A 22,287-nucleotide genomic window follows, 5' to 3' on the forward strand; every position below is an offset into this window, starting at 1 on the left:
TGTGCCTGGGGTAAAGTGTGTCCTGTGGGCCCGATGGGGGCCAGTTTGGACCGGCCCACTGTGACCGCCAGGGAACGCCACAAACTGTCAATCAAACAAGTCCAACTGGGTCAGTCAAGCGGGTCCCTAGTTTGGTGATTCCAGCTGCGGCGACACGAAGCCTCAGAGAGTTTGAGGTAAGAGAGACCAGGAAGCTACTGAAGGACCACCATTAGGGAGGAAAGAGGCCGGGGCAAACCCCAGGGAGGAGGCCTCGGAGGGGCCGGGCTGTCTGTTTGTCTCCCTGCTGTCGGAGGGACCACACCCAGACCTCCACCACACACACACACACACACACACACACACACATACAGGAAGCTGATCTGTCAAGCTGCCAACAGGGGTTTCCTGTGGTTGGGGGAGACAACCGACTCTCGGCTCCAAATGCTTCTGTTCTTGATTCTTCTGTCCTCCGCCTTTCTCTCTTCTCCTTTCTCCTCCTCTCGTTCCTCCATTCTCCTTCTCAACCCTTCTGTCGTCTGCCTCTATTCTTAGTCTTCCACCTTTCCTGTCCCTCCTTCCCTTTACCGTCCATCTCCTCACCCGCTCCTCTCGTCTTCCCTTCTTCTGCGCTCTCCCCTTGCTCCCTTCCTCTCCCCTTCTATCCTCTCTTCCTCTCTCCGCTCCACTCCTCTGTCATTTCCCCCTCTTCTTATCTACCCTTCCTTTTCCTTGTTTTCCCTCCCTTCTTCCTTCCATCCCTCTCTTCCTTCTCGCCACAGAAAGCATTTCCCTCCTCCTGTTATTGTTATCATCTAGACGGGGGTGGCTGTACCCAAGTTGTGTGTATAGTCTGTGTGTGTGTGTGTGTGTGTGTTATGTGCCCCACCCTTGTCCCCCCTCCTCACATACACACCCTCTCACCGCAGCATAACTACCCCTCAAACACACACACAGACACACACATACAGCCACAACCCTCTGGCCCAGTACTGCCTCTTCTCAAGCCCTGCTGCCTCTGGACTAAGGGCAGTGTGGTCAAATCCAGTTAGAAAAGGCTCTGTACTTGATGATTGATTGATTGATTGATTCAATCAGTCGTTCAATTCCTTGCCCATCTACTGCATCACAGTAGACACAACCAGTTTTTCTCAATTCCTGAAAAGTTGGAGCTTCTGCGGGGCATTCATATATTTATTTTATATCACTGACATATTTATATTGTTTCAAAGGTTTGAACTAGTTAATGTGTGCTCAATTTATCTTGCCAGATACCTTAACACATCACTTCATCTCATCACAGGATGAGATAAATCTTGCGCTCGTTCTTCAAATTCAGATTGTTCTTTCAAATATTCAAGATTCATTCTGCTACTATTTGGCCAGGTCTACTTGCTTTCCATTTCACTGTAGTCATGAGAAAGCTTTAAAAGGTAAATATTGGTATTTTTCATTGCTTTTAGCAGAGACCTTGAGGTGATGAATATGTAAGACGGGCAGATTATGATTTTGTGCGTTTGTGTGAACCCTTACACACCTGAAACGCTGCAATATGTATAGGGCCCCCATCAGTTTCCTGAAATAAAACACAAATTCTACACACGCATGAACACCAAAGACTTCTAATACGATATGAATTGAGTGGCAAAAACTTCAAGGAACTGAATAAGGCCGTGATCACAAAGGAGCAGCTGTGCCTTTTTGAAGACACAGGTGTTCATTTTCCCTGCTGTTTTTACCATCCATAGATTGCTGGCCCTGTACTACAGTCTGCAGACTACTACACTAGACTGTACTATAGACTATTTATATTATAGACTGTGCTATAGAGTATAGGACTGTTCATTTGTACCAGCTAGTTTGGACATAAAGCGTCGTTCTCGCAGCGGGTCTTGAAGCTTCTTGGATTATTTGTTCTTGTCGGCCAAGTCACCATTTTGCAGCTCGATCCTTGATGTTCTTTTCTTCTGCAATCATACTTTGGATTGAGCATCAAACATGTCATAGACGACACAAGCATGGACACAAACGCAGACTGGGGAACTCTTCAAGTCTCAGTAAGAGCTAAACATCTCAATCCGTGTAAATCCCACATAACTTTATGCAATCTGCATTAGGCCCTGAGTGATTAGTGGATGATTTAGCTAGAATGGAATCAACTTCTCATCTCACTAATGTGACTCTCAGCATTTTAGCTGTAACATGCAGGCACACACAATCTCACCATCACTGTATCAACACTGATTTCCTTCCATTTGCTGAATAAATCACTCTCTCAGGTTTCTTTACTGCTCTTATAGACAAACACACACACACACACACACACACACACACACACACACACACAGGAATGAGAACACTCAGGCTATGGAACTTTCTCTACATCCTTTTCCTCTTTGGTGGGGTTTTTTACGACGTTCACAGCGCTAGAGGAAGGTAGTCAGCCTGACTATATGGGCTATACATTCCTCATCAACACACACACACACACACACACACACACACACACACACACAATGACGCCAGAGCAATGCCCCTCTCTCACACTCAATCCTGCCTATTGCCCTTACTGATTGTGAAAATGATTTGATTAAGCTATTAACACAAGTGAAAATGTGCACTAGGCCTAGGTCAGCTTCTCCTCCCATGTGGCTTCCCTATCTATGTGAGCATTTCCCTGCTGCCAACTACAGTGATGTTTGTATAGTGTTGGATATTTGGGCTAAACTGTTGGGTTACATATCTTACATATCTGACTCAATAAAGGTTGTAAACATCAGCAACATATCATGTTAAATGCATGTTGGAAAAGTCACAAACTGTCGTGAAACATCTGGGAGGGAGGCTTGCTAGAAATAAGATGTTTAGTCCAAACTGAATTTGGTCAAGTTTGCTTGACTCGTATCTTAATCAAAGCTGTCATAATAAATTTAAGATCCAAGTGTCAGTGTGCATGTGAAAGTGGACGATGTTCGAACTAGACAGGATGTGTCCGCATCCAGAGAACAAATTGCTGTCTTTCACAGAAACCCACCAGGTTACCAACGATACGTAGAATTGGAATATTGTGAAATTGACCTGAACGCAACATTATCCACAGAGTGACATATTATGGGATTGTTTCTGATCTATCATGCTGCTACAGCAATGTACAATACACAATACTGAATTTAAACCCAACAGAAAGAAACTTTTCTATCTAAAAATGAGGCAAGTTTTAAAAGAAATGGAAAAAAAAAAAAAAACATATTGAGAATTGCTAAGGAATCAAATCAATAAGCAGAATCAGAATTGTTAAAACCCCAGTCCCAGCCTCTATGAACAGATAGTTAGATTGCTCATTACTTTAACAGAACAGTATAAACAGACCACATATTTGCCGTCACCGGACAAAACAGTTTGAACTATTAAACCTTTTCCTCCATTAGAGAGATCGAACATTCTTCTGTGTATGGAAAAGAAAAACAGAATATCAAGTTGCTTCACTTTATTTCTGATCTGTTACACATGGCTCTTGCTATCAGATTATATAGTTGAATAAATCTCTGACACTGATACCCTATTTTAGCTGATATCTGACACCAGCATTAGTACATCTGTAGTTAAAACCGCTACTTTAAAAAGATTACTCTGTCACTGTATACACACTGCCCTTAAGATAATAGGTAAAAATAGGCTTAAGGATTAGCCATTAATCCAGCACTCAGTGCATGTTTGAAGTGGCTCACTTCCGTGTTTGTTTGGTGAGTCCTCCTTCGTTCTGTTCATTCTCTCTCCTCTATCACGAGGCGGCAGGTTGGCCCAGAGGTACAGAGGGTGTTTAATAACTGAGAGGTCCATGGTTGAATCTATAGGGCTGTGTGTGTGTGTGTGTGTGTGTGTGTGAATCTACTGTAGGAGGGATGTACGGTAACACAAATTCAGGTTACCTTGTGTAAACTGGCAAATGAAGTAATCTTAATCTCTCCATTCTGCCTCCTCTTTATCCCCCATCTTTATACCCACTGCATCCTTTAGACAAACATTCCCGATGGGTAATTCACTAATCAGTTTATTCAGAGAAATCTGACTCCTCCTCTCCTTTCATCGGGTCTTTATTCATCCCCACTCTGCTTTCCGTGCTTCCCGTCCCCTCCGTCTTCTCATCTCCTCTAATCCTCTCCCGCTCTCGGGGTGTGAGTTAGGTTCCTGGGGCTGGAGGTTGTGACCATCTGGAGGAGAGGAGAGGAGAGGAGAGGGAAGAACAGAACAAAACATTACAGAACAGATAAGAAAGCAGAAAAGATGAGAGCACAACAGAAAAGAACAGATCAAAACAAAACAAATTAACGGCAGTATACCGGTTGACTCGTTCATTGTGTCTGTTGCGGAGACACTGGTGATGTTTTAGTGGCATGCTGGTTTTACCTGGGAGCCAGCTGGTATCTCCGTCTGTTGGAGTGATGGGATCGACCTCTGGACTGTTTTGGAGGAGGACTCGAGCTCTGGAACCTTCCATCATGGTAGTGAGGGTAAGACTGAGGATGAGGATGAGGATGAGACCCTCCGCTCTCCCTCCATCCTCCTCCATGACTTTGGTCTCCTGTCCTCTCCTCTCTCTCCCTCCAGTCCTGTCTGTCACCCGAAGGCCCTCCTGAAGATGAGACATAAACGAGGGCTGAAGCGAAGACACTCAGTGTACAGTATGAAAACTACTGAAGGATAACTTTCACCTGGATTCAGTTTGTGAGGCTAATATTAATCCTCAATTTTTATCAAACAGTCTTGGAAGCTACTTTAATGTAACCAGTAATTGATGAGTCAGTAATCACAAAGTTGGCTTTGGTCTAACTAGAGCGCCCACTTTTGAATCAAACAATTTTGGGTCAATGTTTGTTGATATCGTTCAGCTCTATCACTGATCCTTCTATTCAAATTATTTACCAACTAAGCAGTAGTAAACTAAACAAGTGAAGTGTTTTGTTTGTGAAGCTGACCAATATAACAGTTTAAAGTATCAAACCCAAGTATATCAATTGTACATTTCTGATTTCTTTCTGATTCTAATGTTGAACACAAGCAAGATATATCTTATTTGTGTACAATGTAGCCTAGTATAAAGAGTTTTTAGGACATCAAAGCTGATTTGTGCACTTGCATACAGTCCGCCACATTGCATCAATGCCTTTACCTGGAGTGGGGATTTTTTGTGATAAAAAGTTACATTTTAAACCAAACCAAACATTCAGAAAAGCTTGTGATACATTTTTCACATAAGGAACTCTGGCAGCGATAGGAACATTACTATTACATCACAGAACAAAATATAAATGTCACGCTATAATGATTATTGATTAGTAACCATTGATCATCATAATCATAATCAACATGGCACCTAGTGGCGGGCTGAAAAACCTCAGGTTTTCAGTTGCTTACTTCAGTGAGTGAAATAAAAGATCAATTCCTACTTTAGACCTCGCTGTAAGGCAGCTCTAGCTTTCTAGGCTCATCATCCTACCACCAGTCCACTGTTTGTGTGTGAGAGCTGACAGCCATGCAGAAGTGAGTTATGTGTGAATCAAGCCACAAGCATGTGATGTTTTTGAGTCTGGACCTGTGAAGGGCCTGGAAAGGTGAGCATCATGCAGCAAGTTGCCTGAACCAAGAACACCACGGGTCGAGCTGGACCGGGGATCCCAGGCCTTGTTTTGTTTGAAGTGAGAGCTTACATGAAGCTTTATCGTATCTCTCTGAGTAAGCTGCTAGGAAACCCTCATGAAACCCTTTTAAAATGTATAATTTCACAATGCATGTGCATCAATCTGAAAATAAGGTTGCTTTCATTTATTTGTGTCTTTTTGGAGATGAAACACTTTCACCGGAGAGCAGCTATTGGATTTGCTGTTGAAGTGTAATTGTGAGGGCAGGCAGGCAGTAGAGATATTTGCTGAGGAGACTAAACATCAGGCCTGCTTCCAAACAAAAACCAAACTGGGCCCTCAACGATACCACATAGCGCCACCGCTACTCTCACGCACACACATTCTCTCTCTCTCTCTCTCCCTCTATCTCTCTCTCACACACACACACACACACACTCCCCACAGTTCTGTAGTAATGATCGGTGTCTGCGTCTGGCAGAAATGAAACATTGAGGTATAAAGAGTGTATCACGTTCCCTCTATAAAACCAGAAACATCCTCATGAGACCCACAGGGGTTGACTTGGACAGAAAGCAGACAGTTCGGCGCAAATCAGAGTCTCTGCGCCAACACGGCACGCAGTGGCACTTAAACACTGGTCGCACAGAGTTTGTAAGTCACTGGGTTGAATAGTAACGACGGGTTCACGTTTCAAAACCTATTGCTAAACTGTTTTCTGTGATTAACCGCTGAGGAAGATCGAGTCTGCAGACTACAGATGAGTCTGGCACTGATAGGGTGTGTGTGTGTGTATGTGTATGTGTGTGTGTGTGTGTGTGTGTGTATGTATATATATATGTGAATGTATGTGTGGATTTGTGTATGATCTGTTGGGGAGGCGGCAGTCTGAAAGCTCTGCACACACCAATTTCCTACCACTGCAGTACAGGACTACAGACAGCCTACAGACTCATTTATTGGTCTGTATGCCAGCTTTTGCTAAATCTAACCTTTCACTTTTATGTATTTATGCATGGAAAAAAAAACCTTGGAGAGTCAGTATTTTTCCAAAGTTTTTAAAAGAAAGACATAACTGAGTTCAAATAAATATGTAATAAGTAATAAAAAAAAAAAAGACCCATAAATGGAAAAAATATATTTACAATTAATGATAATTAAAAGTAAACAACAAAAAAACAACTTTGCAGACTGCTTTCTCCTCTTGCTGCTCAGTATTCACGCTCCATCCTCCCTCCTTCCTTCCTTCATCCACCCTCCCTTTCCTTCCTTTCCTCTCTCCTTCCATCTAACTGCTTCTAGTGAAGCAGAGCAGAGCTGACCAGAAAGAGAACGAGACGAGAGAAAGTGAGAAAAAGAGGAAGAGTTAGAAAGAAAAAGACAGTGGGTGAAGGAGAAAGAGAGAGAGAAGGGGGAACAAATGAGATCAAGGGAGAGACCGAGGAGAGGAAGGGAGTCAGAGACAGAAACAGAGGGAAGGAGAGACAGAGAGAGAGAAGTCTGTAATCAGTCAGTCTTGTTGTGTGTCTTAAAATAGAGCTCTCCCAGCCTATAAACAGAAACCTACTATTACTAGTGCATTGACAAAGCAAGTCTAGGAGCCAAGCGTGCGTGTGCGTATGTGTGTGTATGTGTGTGTATGTGTGCGTGCACGCGGTGGTATGTGTAAGGCCGCAGCACACATGGAGCTCATTACAGCGCAGCCCTCTGGGTAATGTGGTTCTGCGAGGGGCACCAGAGAACTACAACCGCACATCAACTGTCAGGTTAAAATGCTGCTCTCTGTGTTTTTCTCCAGTTTGATCCTCCAGTGTTTTCATCAGTTTTTCATGTGAGTTGTGTTTCAAGGCCACACTGCTGTTATCGATACCGGCGTCCTACAGCTCAAACAGTTCTGCCGCTCAGTAGAGGTTTCTTTAGTTACCAGCGCTTTCTGGGTTTTGGCCAGTATTGATTAGCAACGACTAGGTCCATGAAATAGACGCTGAATCAATGGAGTCTTAAACATAATAACAACATCATAACATTTTTGCAAGGTCAAATGCTTAATTCAGGTCATTAAATTGAAGATATACTGTATATGAAAATAACTTTTCATATTTGTCATGTCAACTTTTCTTATGCATTTTGACCCTTCTTACGCATTTATGGAGTCTATGAGCCACTCCCTCTCGCTTTGAAGTCCCCATGAAATGAACTCCCTTACTTTAACTTACTGGAAAACAGAGTATCTGTCACAGTGACCTCATGCTGCACTAATAGGCGTAAATATAAATTTCTAACCAATAAAACCATCAGATTTTTGAACAATCCCGCCCCTACTCACTCTTCCCATCAAATAAAATTGCCTTTCTCTCTCTGACTCATACTCCACTGGTTTAGACAGTATTGGTGATGCACAACACAAGTTACAAATGGAAGAATACAGTTGAGCAGAAACAGAAACCTTGCACTGACAAAACTAAGGCCAAGCGGTGGGAAGGTGGTGTGTATTTTCAAATGAATCTCTGTCAGTCAGATCTCTCACCTCTGTGTCCGTCTCTGTATCTGGGATCTGCTGTGGTTTTATGACTCGGCTCTGATGGGTTGGGTCTGGGTCTGGACTGCAGCGCTCTGCCTCTCCTCCTGCAGGCTTCAGTGAGTTTCTCCCTCAGACAGAGGAACAGAGACAGGCAGGACGACTGGAGAGGGAGGGGGACGGTAAGGAGGACAAACACACATGCACATTATACATTACATTACACTACACATGCACACAACTATATCCATTAGGCCCATTTAAATTTTGACTGGTGAGACAGGTATGTTTGCACTAGCCATGGCAGAAAATATTAGCCACAGGCCACTAAGCAGGTTAAATTCATGAACACACCGAATCATGCTGCTCATACACATAGTACAAAATTAACATGCATCTTTATCACTCTCCCTGACACACACAGCAACTTCTCAAAATGATGCCAAACACACACACACATATACACACGAACACACAGATAGGCAAACACATTCCCCTTTTTGTTTTTCTCTCTGCACTCACATCTCCGTCCAGCAGCAGTGTTTTCTCGGTGCCGGTGTGTGCCAGCAGGTACTTAGAGTGGAACAGCCGTCCGTCGAAGCCGTGCCAAGGCATCAGGGTGTCGCTGGGCAGCGGGCAGCCGCTGGCACAGTTGGCACCCAGCAGGTGACTCAGGCCTCGGACATAGAGGGATCCCAGCTGCACCGCGCGGCTAGAGAGGTGAGGCAGCTGAGAGAGGAGGAAGAGGAAGAAAACACTTTTGCTTGGTCACTAACACAACTTCATCATGAGGAAGTATTATTATTTGTTATTTTGCAATGTTGGCAACATGCTGTATGAATTTATACTGTTGCCTTTATTGCTGGATGAAGTGTCTGCTAAGTGGCTACAGTGGAGGTAAGTTTGATTTTGAATTTTTTACCCTTTTTTGCAAAGCACATTTTAGTTTTCCTGTTAAAGTTTGATTCACTGGCAGAGGAAGAATGGTGGCTCAGCAGGCTAAACTACAGACTGTGTACTCACACAGTTACAGGTCTGCATGCATCTCATAACATCTGTAGCATGTTATTCCCTCTCTTTCCCCCATCTTCCTGTCAGTATAAATGGCTGTCTAATAAGGAGATCTAATTGACAATAATGTCAATATAACTGACTGGCTCCTAACCCGAGGACAACATGGCGGGCAAAATGAGAGAATAAAACATATTATTGGGGCTTCTGCTTCTGACAGTGAAAGCGTCAATTTTGCTTGGACTGGGTCATTGCAACCAATTTGACAAATATATATAAATAACAAAATATTATACATTTCTACTTAAGGTACGTTTGAGCTTTGTTGCATGAAATATAGTATGCTGTAATTCTCATGAAGGTTTGATGGGTGTTCAGAAGAGAGAAGTAGAGAAGAGAGGAGAGAAACGACACAGAGAGACCAGAAGACTTTTTGTTTATCTAAATGTAAAGTACACTGTGTGGAAACAAGCAAAGTCAAAGGCCCAATCCACAATTACTAATATAAATAAGTGAGTAAAAACAAGTGAGTAGATAAATCCGTAATTTTATAAAGTTATTCTAATTCTATGAAGATAATATCCATAATTAAAGGCCGCACTACATACGGTAATATTGGAAAAAAGATGTTTTTCCAGTCTCAAATTGATTGGTAATACTTTACATAAGAGCAAAGAACAGCTAAACGTGTTTCGAAGCTTAAAAATGTTTGATGTTGTAATATAAATGCTGGAGTAAAATAATCCCCCTTACACTGGATTCACAAAGTTAAAAAAATGAAAAAAAAATGTGTAAGGCCATGCTATATTACAAGATTTATGAGCTTTAAGATAGTTTTTGTGAGTTGAATGATTAAAAGAAAAGATGGGCGGGGTTATGTTGTTTGCTGATAAAGACCAGAGGCCAGGAAGGGAGAGAAAGAAAGAAGCAAGTGAAGGAGGACAATGAAGAAAAGGGGGAGGATGAGGATGAGGAGGAAGAAGCGGAGCAACAGCTAACTGTAACGACAGCAGTCGATAACAGCAGGCAGATGTTCTCCGTGTGTGTGTGTGTGTGTATGTGTGTGTGTGTGTGTGTGTGTGTGGTGTCTGTGTGCGCCCTCTGCTCTCACCTGTCGCCTGGCAGATAGCACTGATAACAGACAGGAGTGATTACACACACACACACACACACACACACACGGCCCTGCTTGCCACCTGCTCCCAGTCAAACACAGCTTCACCTACAGCAAACAATGAACCACTGGACAGAGATACAAAAGCCTCAAGGCACACACAAACACACCGACACAAAGGGAGACAGACGGACAAAAACAGAGAGAGAGCGCATGTGAAACAGACAGAAGAAGAGAAAGTGGGTGGATGTAAGTGTGTGAGTGTGTGTGTGCAAGTAAAAGAATACCAGAACACACAAAGTGAGAGAGAGAGACAATAACAGATACACAACAGAAACACAAAGTCTGTGCGTGTGTGTGTGTGTGTGCATGTGTGTGTGCGTGTGTGTGTGTGTGTCCAGTGGGGCGGAGTGTGCTTGGTGTAAATAGCTCCATGTGGTGAGCGTCAGCCAGGACAGACAGGCGACTGTCGCCAGCACTCTCTCTCACACAGACGCACGCACAAACACACACACACACACACACACACACCACAATCACAGTCCCATGGGGAGGAATGTTGCAACGAAACCAACGCATCCCAAAAATTACCCACAACCCCCTTCCCCCAAACACACACGACTCGTTTGACTCATTTTCTCTTTCACTCACTTGAACACACACACACACACACACACACACACACACACCATTCTAATAAAAGAATGGCACATAATAAAAGTTATTCTTTGTTTTGGGGCATGCTGTTTTCTACTTTTACTGCGCCGTGTTGAAGGGCACATGTTTGCTCTTGTGTGTGTGAATGTGTATCTGTGTGTAGGTTATAAACAAACACACACACGTGCATGTGTGTGTGCGTGTGTGTGTGTGTGTTTACTCCTGACTGGTGGCTATTGTTGCTGAATGTTTGTTCTGCTTGTTGTGAGTCCAAGGCTATTAAGCTGCGACTAGCTGCCAGTGTTTCAGTGTGTGTTGTCAGCAAGTTAGCTAGTTCCTTATCTAACCTTCAGCACACACACACACACACACACACACACACACACACACACACACATCAGCCCTTTTCAAAAGTTTATTGACCAACATCTGGGTAATCACTGTGTGTATGTGTGTGCTCATGTGTTTTGTTTGTGTGTATGTGTGTGTGTGTGTGTTATAGCTGCTAAAATGGTGAGAGTCACACTGACTCCCTCCTCCCTGTAACTAATCTATCCACTAGTCACTTGGTTGAACCCCCTCTTAGAGCTTTGAACCTCTCCCAAAGAGCATATTCAAATCAACGCCCAGCCCTAATTATTGTGTAGAAAACAGACGAGCAGCAAAAATACAAATTACTCGACGTGAGTATGGTAATTAAACAGTAAAAATAAATGGGGCTACAACAAGGCAGCAAACAGCAGGGCCATTTTCCCAGAGAATGGAAAAGCACAGTTGACTCTCTGTTCCTTGTATCTCTGAGAGGCACAAGGAAGTCCCAGCACAGTCTGCAGGCTGTGGCACAGGTCAGCTTGAGGCACAACTGGTGTGTTTCTTCAGGCATGCTGCACCTTGATGCAGTACAATGCTGAATACCTCAAGCAATATAGAGAACTGTAAATGTTGCCTGCTTTGTCCACAGCCTGATATCAAATAATGGTTGCAGCATTAAGGGTTGTGGGACTGATGTAGGTGTCCGGTGATCCTGTTTTGACTCTCTAGGCTTCATGTTGCTGCTAAGCAGTATTATTCTGCTTACTGGGCTGGAGACGTATTAGGTGTCCCTTTCTTGCCCCTCTCTAGATAGACGGTGCTGGTAGGTGGTTCTTCGTAGTCATACATCGGAAATGCCGCTCTGGTCAATAAAAGTTGAGGAATGGTACATTCTGCCAAGCCTGCTGAGCTGTACAGTGTTAGTTTGTTTGGATTTTATTCCAAACACAGGGCAGCATTAAAAGTACTGCTAGGTCACAAGATGACGGTACTGAAGCTGTTCCTGCAAACTGCATGTCATAACTGGCTCTAGTTTTCTTTGTTAAAAGAAGAGCTGAATCTCGAGCTAGAAAACGTGCCAAAAAGTTGAGAAATTTGAGCCATTGCAGTTAACTTCAGCAATATCTGATTTAACCATCATCTCTAATTGAAAAATTATATGTGATTTACCAATTACCATTTGCTATTTAACAATCGCTACATTTTGGAAATTATTCAGTGTGGGAAGGTTTTTCATAGGCTCCTGGCTTGTATCATTCATTGCATAATGAACCATATTAACTTTCAGTTCATATAAAAAACAACACTGAAGCTACAAGGTTTTGAAGCAAAAGCAGTGACACAGTAACTCTATAACTCTACAGATTATACTATCTGTATAATATAAATTTACGTGTGTGTCTGTGTTTGTAACTGACCTTGATATACTGAAGCTCCTGGAGTGATTTGAGTCTCAGACACACAGCCTGACTCAGGTAAGCATCCACGTCCTCTAGGGACAGCTCTTGTACCTGGACACACACACACACACACACACACACACACACACACAGGAAAAATGTATGGTTAGCCAATTCAATCACATCCCAATCTGTTTATACCTCTTCTGTGTGGGTCCATTTGTTTTGTCTGCTGCCTGCGCTGCAGTTCGACAGAGAAAGAAACAATGCTGAATGCAGAAACGAGGCTGCCTAGCTGTGTGTACAAAACAAACAAACCCTGGAGCAATTTGAATAGCGGAGTGATGAGGGAATGTGAATGGAGCAGTGAAGAGAAGTCAGACAGCAGTAGCTGACGACGCTGCTGTTGTCCTTCAGTCTGTCTGATCTTTGATTGTCCACTCGTCTGTCTCCATCTATCAGTCTGTTTATCTTTCTGTCTGTTGTCCATACATTTAAATGACTGATTGTCTTTAATTGTCCGTCTGTCTGTTTGCCTAAACTCCTGAACTATCTGTCTGTCTGAAAGTCTGCCTGTCGGCCTTTTTGACTTTAATTGTTCATCGCTCCATCTTTGTCTGTCAGTCTGTTTGTCGGTCTGTCTGAGCAGAGTAGTATTTGGTAAAATGTTATTGTGTTATTGTTTTAGTCAGCTAAGGCTACTTCAATTTTCTGTCTTTTGTATGAGCTACTTTCTGAAAAGTACAGCTCATCTCTCACTAGATCTATCAGTCATTTTGCATCAATCCATGTACTTGAAGACAAAGTGGGAGAGGACATTTTACAGTTTGTCTATTAAATGAACCATTTGTTTATGTGATAATATCCTATGACTATTAATCAACTCCATACTTGACATGCTTCACACAGCGGGCACTCTGTCATCCTCAAAGGTATTATGCTTTTTCTGATGAGATTTAGAATGGAAGACAGAATAAATCACAACTTATGAAGGGGTACGTCCTCAAGAAACAAAGCAATGTATTTTATACATTGTCCCACACATCCCAGACCTGCAGACAGTAGAACTCTTGCACGGCTATGTCTGAGTTTAAGAGATATTGGGAGTTTTTGAGTGTGAAATATGCAAAGACAGTCAAAATGTCACATGCATATTTCTATAAGGAGTGGAAACACTTCCTTGAAAACATAAAGTCTGTTGTTAGGACAGCATTAAAGAGTAGAACTAAATTAAAGAGTAAAAGTAAAGATTAAACTAAGCACTGTTTTCAAGTTGCTAGTTACAAAGTTGCTAATAGAATGTTGCGGATGTCTCTTACATCTATAATTTTTGTTTATATTCTACAAAATGACGCATGCAGCTTTGATGCATGTTGTCCAGGTGATGTGTTGCTCTGATCCCTGTTGTGCTACAGCTCAGTGAGATGACGTCAGTGAGAAAGCATGGCCCAAATCCCAAGCGAGGGATACTGCTGGGAAAATAGTTTCCAGGTTCTCAGCTTCTTTCATACACTTTGACAAATGAACATGGTTTTAGAGGAATTCAAATCAAAACAAGGCATTACAAGGCATTACAAGGCATAACAAAGTTACGACAACAGGAACATTTTTTATGGGTCAATAAATTACACCCAAAATTAGGACACAACTGCCCTGGGGTGAATTATGAAACGCCTCTTTAAACATTCAAACGATCCAGGCCCTCAGGTGGTTATCAGGGCTGTTGTTGACTTAAGAACTGGGGCTACAAAGACCAGTGTCTGTGGCCAAACTGGGCACTCAATGGGTGATAATGGCTACCATCTAGCCATGACAAAACAACACAGAAAAGACTGTCAACAAATGATGTTTAACTTCAAATCGCATGTTGACAAAGCAGCTGAGTAATTGTTGTATATGTGTTACAGATGTAAATCCCAAATCAAAAGGCGACTTGCATGTGTAAGTGACACCAAATACATTTGGTCTTTCATTTTCTGTTTACATTGATCACTAGGTGTAGCTTTACTCTCCATTTACTCCCTGTTATGTTGACTGCAATGGCTAAATACAACTGATTCCAGTTTACGCAACAGTTTCATTTCAAAGCTCAATCTTTAATCTAAATGTAAGCAGAAAATGTAGCTTGGCCAATGAAAACCAAATGAGACATTTTCAATCAGAGTGAAGACATCATCATCAAGACTGACTATGTTTTCATGTTGTCTGCAACTTGATCACCCAGCATGACAATATATGAGAGAAAATCACCATCAAATAACTTAGTAACTCTAGTCAGGCTGAGGTTTGGAATGAGACTAAATTAGAGCCATTTTCTGATTATTTTGCTCCATGTAAACACAGTCTGGCTGATATGATTCATGTGGTATACAAGTGAATTAGTCCAATTATGAGATTATTTGATGCATGTAATAATCTCAGTATGTAATAATCTCTGACCCACTGATTCTATTCACCTTCTATTCAATAAATACACCCGTCAACATGGATTTGAATCTGGCTCATGACCTTTGTTACATGTCGTCCCCTTTCTTCCACCTTTGTTGTCATTACCCACTGTAAGCCATCAAAAAATGCCAAAATTATATAAAATGAATGTTAACCAAAGGCAACACTACCTGCAGGACGATATAAGTGACCAGGCAGAGCGCAGCCAGGAGAGAGTCCTCCACAGCCCCGTACAGCTCAGAGAAGTCCTGGCAGTCAAAAACCGACAGGAAGGAGGCCAGGCGAAGAGCAGAAACTTCAGGACCGCTACCGAGCCACAACACCTCCAGACTGGGCTGATCGCCTGTAGGGGACACAGTCAGACAGAGAAACACTGGGATTTGACTTTGGATGGAAAAAAACACTGCAAGATTTATGACAGATATCTTTAACATATTAAGCACCGTGTTTCTGTCTCAGCCAACTTTTCAGAAACAGTGTGCAACTTTTTGGGGCAGTTCTGGTGGCCACTGCTTCCCAAGAAGTTGCATCAGAACTGTTGTTTTGATTAGATAGGAACATGTTGTTCCCAGGAAACACTTGAAAAGATCTTTTGACTGTGTGACTCATTCTGTTGCTTGTTACTTGGGGCATTGTACATCTACAGCACATTACCCATAATTGGCACGGTGTAATTTCACCCTCGTCTTCTTAATCTGCATGAGTTGGCCTAAATGGAATTAACTACTGTGTGAAATCAAGATGCTTAGACAAGTATACTAGGAAACTATCGGGTACAGTACATGGGAGGCTGAGTGGGACAGGGTAGACCATGTCAGGTTCCTTCAGAGGGTTTCCAGGGTAGACAAACCATTCCCTGACTGCTGGAACATCCATACTGCTGCCTAAAAACACAAGAAGAAGAAGAAGAAGAAGAAGAAGAAGAAGAAGAAGAAGAAGAAGAAGAAGAAGAAGAAGAATGTAAAACTGTTGTCTGGAGACAAAATATACACATAATACAAGATAGTAGCAGTACAAATTCCACTACCAAGGTCTGAAGTGTGTGTGTGTGTGTGTGTGTGTGTGTGTGAGTGAGACAGAGAGAGAGAGAGAGAAACAGAGAGAAAGGAAGAGAGAGAGAGACAGAAAGAGAGAAACCCATCCTGAACTCATCCTGTATGTGTGTTTTCCTACTGTTATTCCTGTGCAGCAGTAGACTGTAGATGTGTTGTCTGCAGGGCCTGTAGACAAGGGCCTGGGGCAGCAGTTCAGTGTCCTCCTCATCCTCCAGACTGTTGCTACATTCAACCACTCCCTCACACACAACACTGTAAACCATGAAGCCCTCTGCCGCTACATGCTTCTCTCTACATGCCTGGGGAAAACCACGCAGTAAAATATATTTAGCAAATCTGGCACAATTATCTCAAAACTGAAGATGAGAGGTTTCTGCGGGACACACACATGGTACAGCGTGTACCTTTAGTATTTCAGGACTAACGTATCTCTCCATCACACGGGCGAAGTCAGGGCGGAGGGTTGGGACCTCACCCCGCTGTAGAGCCTCCTGTCCAGGCAGCAGGTAGGAGCGGACCCCCCTCTCCAGCAGCTCTCTGTCTGGAGCTGACAGCACCAGAGACTGAGGGATAAGCCCAGCCTCTCCCTGCTCTCTGCCCCACACAGAGCTCACCAGCTGGGCTACAGCCAGCACTTTCTGCCCCTGGGGAGCACCCGAGCCTGGAGGGGGACGGCTGTTCCTGGAAGACAGAAGTAGTACTGGAATAATTGAATTAAGCTTCCTTTTTGTTTGTTTGCTTTTGTCTTTTTCTTTTTCCTCATTCATCAATGTTAAATCTCTCTATTTGAGTTCACATCAAAAGAGACTAACTTTGGCTCACTGTCACTATGCTTAAGCTATTGACTGGAGATGAGTGTTTTGTTTTGTTTTTTCGGACTCGCGTTAACAATTTCTTTTTGCAACCCCAAACTGATCTGGCCCAGACTTTGAAAACTGAAGATATAGATGATCTGACGGCGCATGGCAGATAATCTTTATGATTACACAACTAATTACAAGATGAATAAAAGTGTTTTGATCAAAATGTCAAAAATATAGTCTTACTTGGAAAATTAGTGTGACTAAGTTTAGTGTAGTCACTGGTAAAGGTAATATTTAGGTAACAGAATGCAGATACAATTTCAGTACAAATATTAATACTTAGGACCAAAACCCAGTAGAGACCTGTATCGTGCCATGGCATTGCTTCTGATGTGATGCATGCACTCCTCTGACACCACATCGTTGCCTAGGAGACAGGCCAGCAGTGGCAGCTGGGTAACACCCAGTCCAATGGCTTGACAGAGGCTCTCTCGGTCATACAGGACAGTAGTGAGGTCTTCTAGCCGCAGCTTTGCCACTGACAGGTAGGGGACACTTTGAAAAATAAAAAATATGTGTTCAGCGTTTTTAATTAATTGGGGCAAATCAGCGTTCATACATATTTTATTCGTCGAATTCACTAATTCATGACATGCAATTTCCATCACCAATGATTGTCAGAACCTATGATCAAATTCTACAATTTTTTGAATGGCTGGTTTGAACATCCCAGGTCATGTTTTGGTTCAACACCATTTGATAGCTTTACTAATAGTGAGATTATTTATTGTAGCACCTTACATTTCCACATCTCTATTCTAAAACAAAACACAAGAATAACAGCATATGAATCTTAACAAACCTGTTGTAGATGATAAAGTCTGAGTCCTGTCCCAGGATGCCCATACTGCCATGGCGACGACCATAGCTGGCAATCTCGTAGTCAGCCTCCTGCACTGAGCATAACACCTCCTGACCCAATGACCTGTAAACAACAACAAAATCAACAATAAGAAGAAAATAACAACATCAAACATTACACCATCTGATCCAAAGCAGGGGCTGTAACATCAACAACAACAGAAACAACAATACTGCCATAAACAGCGCTAACGAGAACCATCATCATCAGATATCAGGTCAGACCACATCTAACACAGCATAGAAACAAACAGTTAACATAGTTAACATTACGACAGACCATCAAAAATACAAAATGGTTGTTAACATCTGGTTCAAATGACGAATGTCAAATACACAATTTACGACAACTGTGTACACCACAAGCACACTGTTCCCACTTAACCCTGCCTCTCTATATGTATTTGTTGGTATTGACAGTAAATGCCCTTAAAACAAAGCTTGTGAATGTAAGCAGTTCATAGGGCAGGCAGAACAGCTCCCTAATACAGTATAATGCACAGTGTCTCATGTGCAGGGGGGCTTTTGTATCATATCAGTCTTGTAGTAGCTGACCTGAGGGCAAAGCGTGTGAACGTTGCCAGGCCGGAGGGCAGACAGAAGAGCTCTGCACCAGGCTGCTCTCCGTGGGCCTTGATGTGACTGAATACTTTAGAAACCTCCCCATTCACTCTGCACCTCCTCTTCACCTGGGGAGAGGAGAGGAGAGGAGAGGAGAGGAGAGGAGAGGAGAGGAGAGGAGCACATACAGTACATTTCAAAAACATGTCTTTGATCCAATTGATAACTGTGTAAATAAAGCCAGGAGTAGAATGAAATCTCTCAACAGGTGCTGCCACACTGCAGCTATTGGACTGGGACTTTAAAGATGTGGTTCCTCAGAGAAAATGTTTGAAAACCGCTGGTTTATAATGTGTGCTTCCTTACCCACTCCTGCCTCTTCTGTTCTTCCACCACCCCGTCAAAAAAGAAGACCAGTCTGATGCCTGCGGAGGTGAAGGCCTCCACCCAGGTCTCCAGGAGGGCCATGTACTCCCTCCACTGCCCCCCACACACCCAGTCTTTACATGAGTACCAGTGACGCAGGCAGGCCATTCCGTCCACCAAGAGTGTGGGATCTAGGAGCAAAACACAAATGTAACAGAAAGCAGCCTGCATGCCCACACACCATGGGCAAATAAACATCCCAAAAGTAGGTTCCTGGTTTTGAGCCTTCTGGTTTATCATGGTAATGTCCTTTAGTTCATTATAGCTTTTGATTGATGCTGGACAGACAAATGCTACCACAAATAGCAATACTACAACTATTTTTATTGGCCTCTATAACCTAAATATCACCAGGTTTATTGCTAGAAATGCTAGAGACATGCAGGCCACTGGTACAACTATTTGGAACCACTATTATCAATATTGATATTACCAGGTTTGAAACTACAAACACTGGGTGGACTGGGGCATTTGTAGTAGCACTGGTACAACATGTATTATTTGAAGTGGTATTCAAATAAGCATCAGCCTGATCAACATCTCCATCACCTCCCCAGACCAAGCAAGGGAGCAGGGACTGACCAGTGAACTGAAGCTGATAAAAACTACAACAATTTAGCAATACTTCCATTGCTACCCACTTTCATAAAAGCCTGTGTACTGAAATAAACTCAACTGGTAATGTTGGCTGTGGTTGAGCAGCCATGCTGGCCTTTGGCTACATGTTGCCGAGCCAACTCTCTCAGGTTCACAGTCACACAGGCCTCCGGACAGCAGTGGTCTATGAAGTACTGCAGACCTTTCACACCCATTCCTACAGAGAGAGAGAGGGAGAGAGAGGGAGAGACTCGCTGGTTGTTAGCACTGTCTGTGTTCACCCTGTGATGGACTGGCGTTTCCCTGCCTACAGCCCAATTCATGCTGGGAAAGGCTCCAGACCCCCATGACCCTGAATCATTCATGAGCAGCTTTTGAGGTTATGTACATGGGAAATTTTGCCTTTACGCCCAGCTGTGTTATTTTCATGACGCCCTTAACAGCCCACTTTCCTGGCCACAATAATTCCCCAGGCCTTCGTAAAGACAATATTTTTCATCTCCACTGCTGATGTATCATGGTGTTTCACTAACAACATTTAAATCCTAAGCAAATAGACTACCTAGTGCTTCGGTGCACACCACTGTAAAAGTGTGATGAGACAGCTGATGGGTGAGAATGATTTCAATGAGTATCTGCACAGTGCAAGTTAAAAGATTAGCTTATGACGAGGAATACGGCGTGGTTATGTGATGTAATACAGTTAAACTGGGCCGTTTATTCAGTTTTGAATGCAGTGTGTTCAATGAGAATTGATCGTCACTTGCAGCTAATACTATTAGTTAGCTCCCAGTCGCTAAGCTCCTTGATTCCGAGGCAGCGACGTTTCCTGCCGTTACTAGCTGACTCGCCGTCATATTAAATTATGTCTGCACATATTCTGCTCTGCAGTATTGCTTTAGCTGGCTCACAACTTACTTTCAAACCGTGATGTGCACACGAGCAGCAGCAGTCCTCCCGGTTGTATTTACATGCAAATCACTTCCTATGTAGTACGCCTTACGTCATCACGTTGCAAAACAAAGCACACGTGCTCGGCGCATGGAGCCTTTGCTACAATGTAAATGTGTAAGAGACTGGAGCTCATTGTAGTTTACTTTGTACTTGTACTTTGTAAAACTAAACGAATGTGAGCATAATCTTCACTTTATCAGTTTGTTGATTTTATATGCAATATTTGGTTATGATGCGTTTTATTATATAGCCATATTAAGTCCTTGTCTTAAAATGTAATGGGCCCATTGACATTTGAGTGTATTGTGTGCTTAACCCACTTACACAAGGGTACTGCTACAGACCAAAACGGAAGAAATATATCTGAAATAGAAATTGTTCAGCTAGGTGATCATGGCACTCTTGTATTGCTGTCATGAAAAAGAAAAACACATCTTGTGGCGCATGAATCTGAATGGACCACTGAGGATTTGTGGGCTCAGTCCTCCTGTATCCTCTCCAGGCTACAATCAGAGGCAGGCTAATTGCTCAACAGGCTCTCCTGGAGAATGGGCTCTTTCTTGAGTTGTAAGCCATTAGGTCTCCCTTCAGCACAAAGCGCCCCCAGCCTATTGTCTGAGTAGAGCAGCAGTACAGAGCAGGACATATGCTGGCTGTCAGTCCAGCTGTCAGCATCTGTCCTTCCCCAGCCAGATGCTCTGTGGACCCAGGAAGTCTCTCCACCCTCCACCCCTCCCAGTCAACTGATCTTTTAGGAGGGAGGAGCTGTGTCGTAAATCAACCCCCCACCCCCCACTAAAGAGTTATGGCCACTGGACTCATTAAGAGCACACAGGCCCTTTGGTTCTATTCAGAACTTGGCCTGAAGTTCTGGACATTCAGACTCTGTGTGTGTTGCAGTAGAAGTAAAGACGGAAGACTTCAATTTAATGGCTACTATATGTACTGTTGGCCCGCCTGGCGTAGAGCTTGACATGAATGCCCAAACCTGAAGGGCTGTAGGGCTGCAGTTTTCAGTTCTCAGTTAATTGTACAGGTTTAGGTCATTCCCAGATATCAAAACATTGTGAAAATATGCTTTTATTATCCTTTTATCAGTTTTATCTATGTACCGCATCAAGCTCAAACTTGGTTCAAATAGAGGTTTAGGTTGGACCAGGCTTAAAGTTTCTGGACCGTGATGCCATGATGTGGACACAAAAGACCAGCCTTGAGAAGGGGCTTGGGTAATCGTGTATCCCATGATGCAGCAGCAGTCAGTGTTTTGGTTTGTTGCCTATTCACTTTGGATCCTTTCAACTTCGTCCTCCTCCTGCGCCGACTCTTCCTTCTCCTCCTCTCCTCCCCTTTGAGTTCCCGCCCCCCTCTCTTCACCTACACCCTCCTGCCCCCTCTCTCCCCCCCCCTCCTCCTCCTCCTCTCCCTTCTCTCCTGACCAAAGCTTGACTCAGGAGAAACAGAGGCAGATGTTCCAGAAGCACGCGGCTGCCCATAACCCAACCCCCCCCAACCCAACACCCCCCAACCCAACACCCCCGATTTGCACTGGCTCAGCAGTTAACCCCCAGAAAGAACTGACCACACAAACACACACACACACACACACACACACACACACACACACACACACACACACATATACACGCCACTGCCCAAATCTGTAGTGGCTCAACAGTTGTCCAACTGAAACAATGAACAACACACACACACACACACACACACACCCTGTGCTGTCCAAATCCCCCTGTGTCCCCCTGGTAGCAGCCACCCCGGGGTCAGGCCTGATGTCAGAGTCCAGGGCCCGGGGTCTCTGGGCAGCTGGCCCGACTAATCCTCCTGCTGGAGGCCGCTGGCTCCCAAACTATAGGCCAGGGACCCCCAGGGGGTCGCAG

General features: G+C 43.5%; 1 protein-coding gene across 1 annotated transcript; it reads right to left on the minus strand.

The window, feature by feature from the left end:
* Nucleotides 1–3,451: 3,451 nt before the first annotated feature.
* On the minus strand, nt 3,452–19,656 carry fam120b (family with sequence similarity 120 member B). Its single transcript, XM_078283340.1, has 14 exons — nt 19,521–19,656; nt 18,785–18,975; nt 18,413–18,546; nt 17,799–17,921; nt 17,300–17,491; nt 16,538–16,814; nt 16,252–16,432; nt 15,861–15,962; nt 15,249–15,421; nt 12,649–12,741; nt 8,659–8,865; nt 8,146–8,299; nt 4,387–4,612; nt 3,452–4,190 (listed from the first exon to the last, which is right to left on the minus strand). The coding sequence occupies exons 1-14, from the start codon at nt 19,654–19,656 to the stop codon at nt 4,160–4,162; spliced, it is 2,220 nt and encodes a 739-aa protein (XP_078139466.1). The 3' UTR covers nt 3,452–4,159.
* Nucleotides 19,657–22,287: the final 2,631 nt, after the last annotated feature.

This window comes from Centroberyx gerrardi, chromosome 1 (genome assembly GCF_048128805.1).
Source record: "Centroberyx gerrardi isolate f3 chromosome 1, fCenGer3.hap1.cur.20231027, whole genome shotgun sequence".
Lineage (NCBI taxonomy): Eukaryota > Metazoa > Chordata > Actinopteri > Beryciformes > Berycidae > Centroberyx > Centroberyx gerrardi.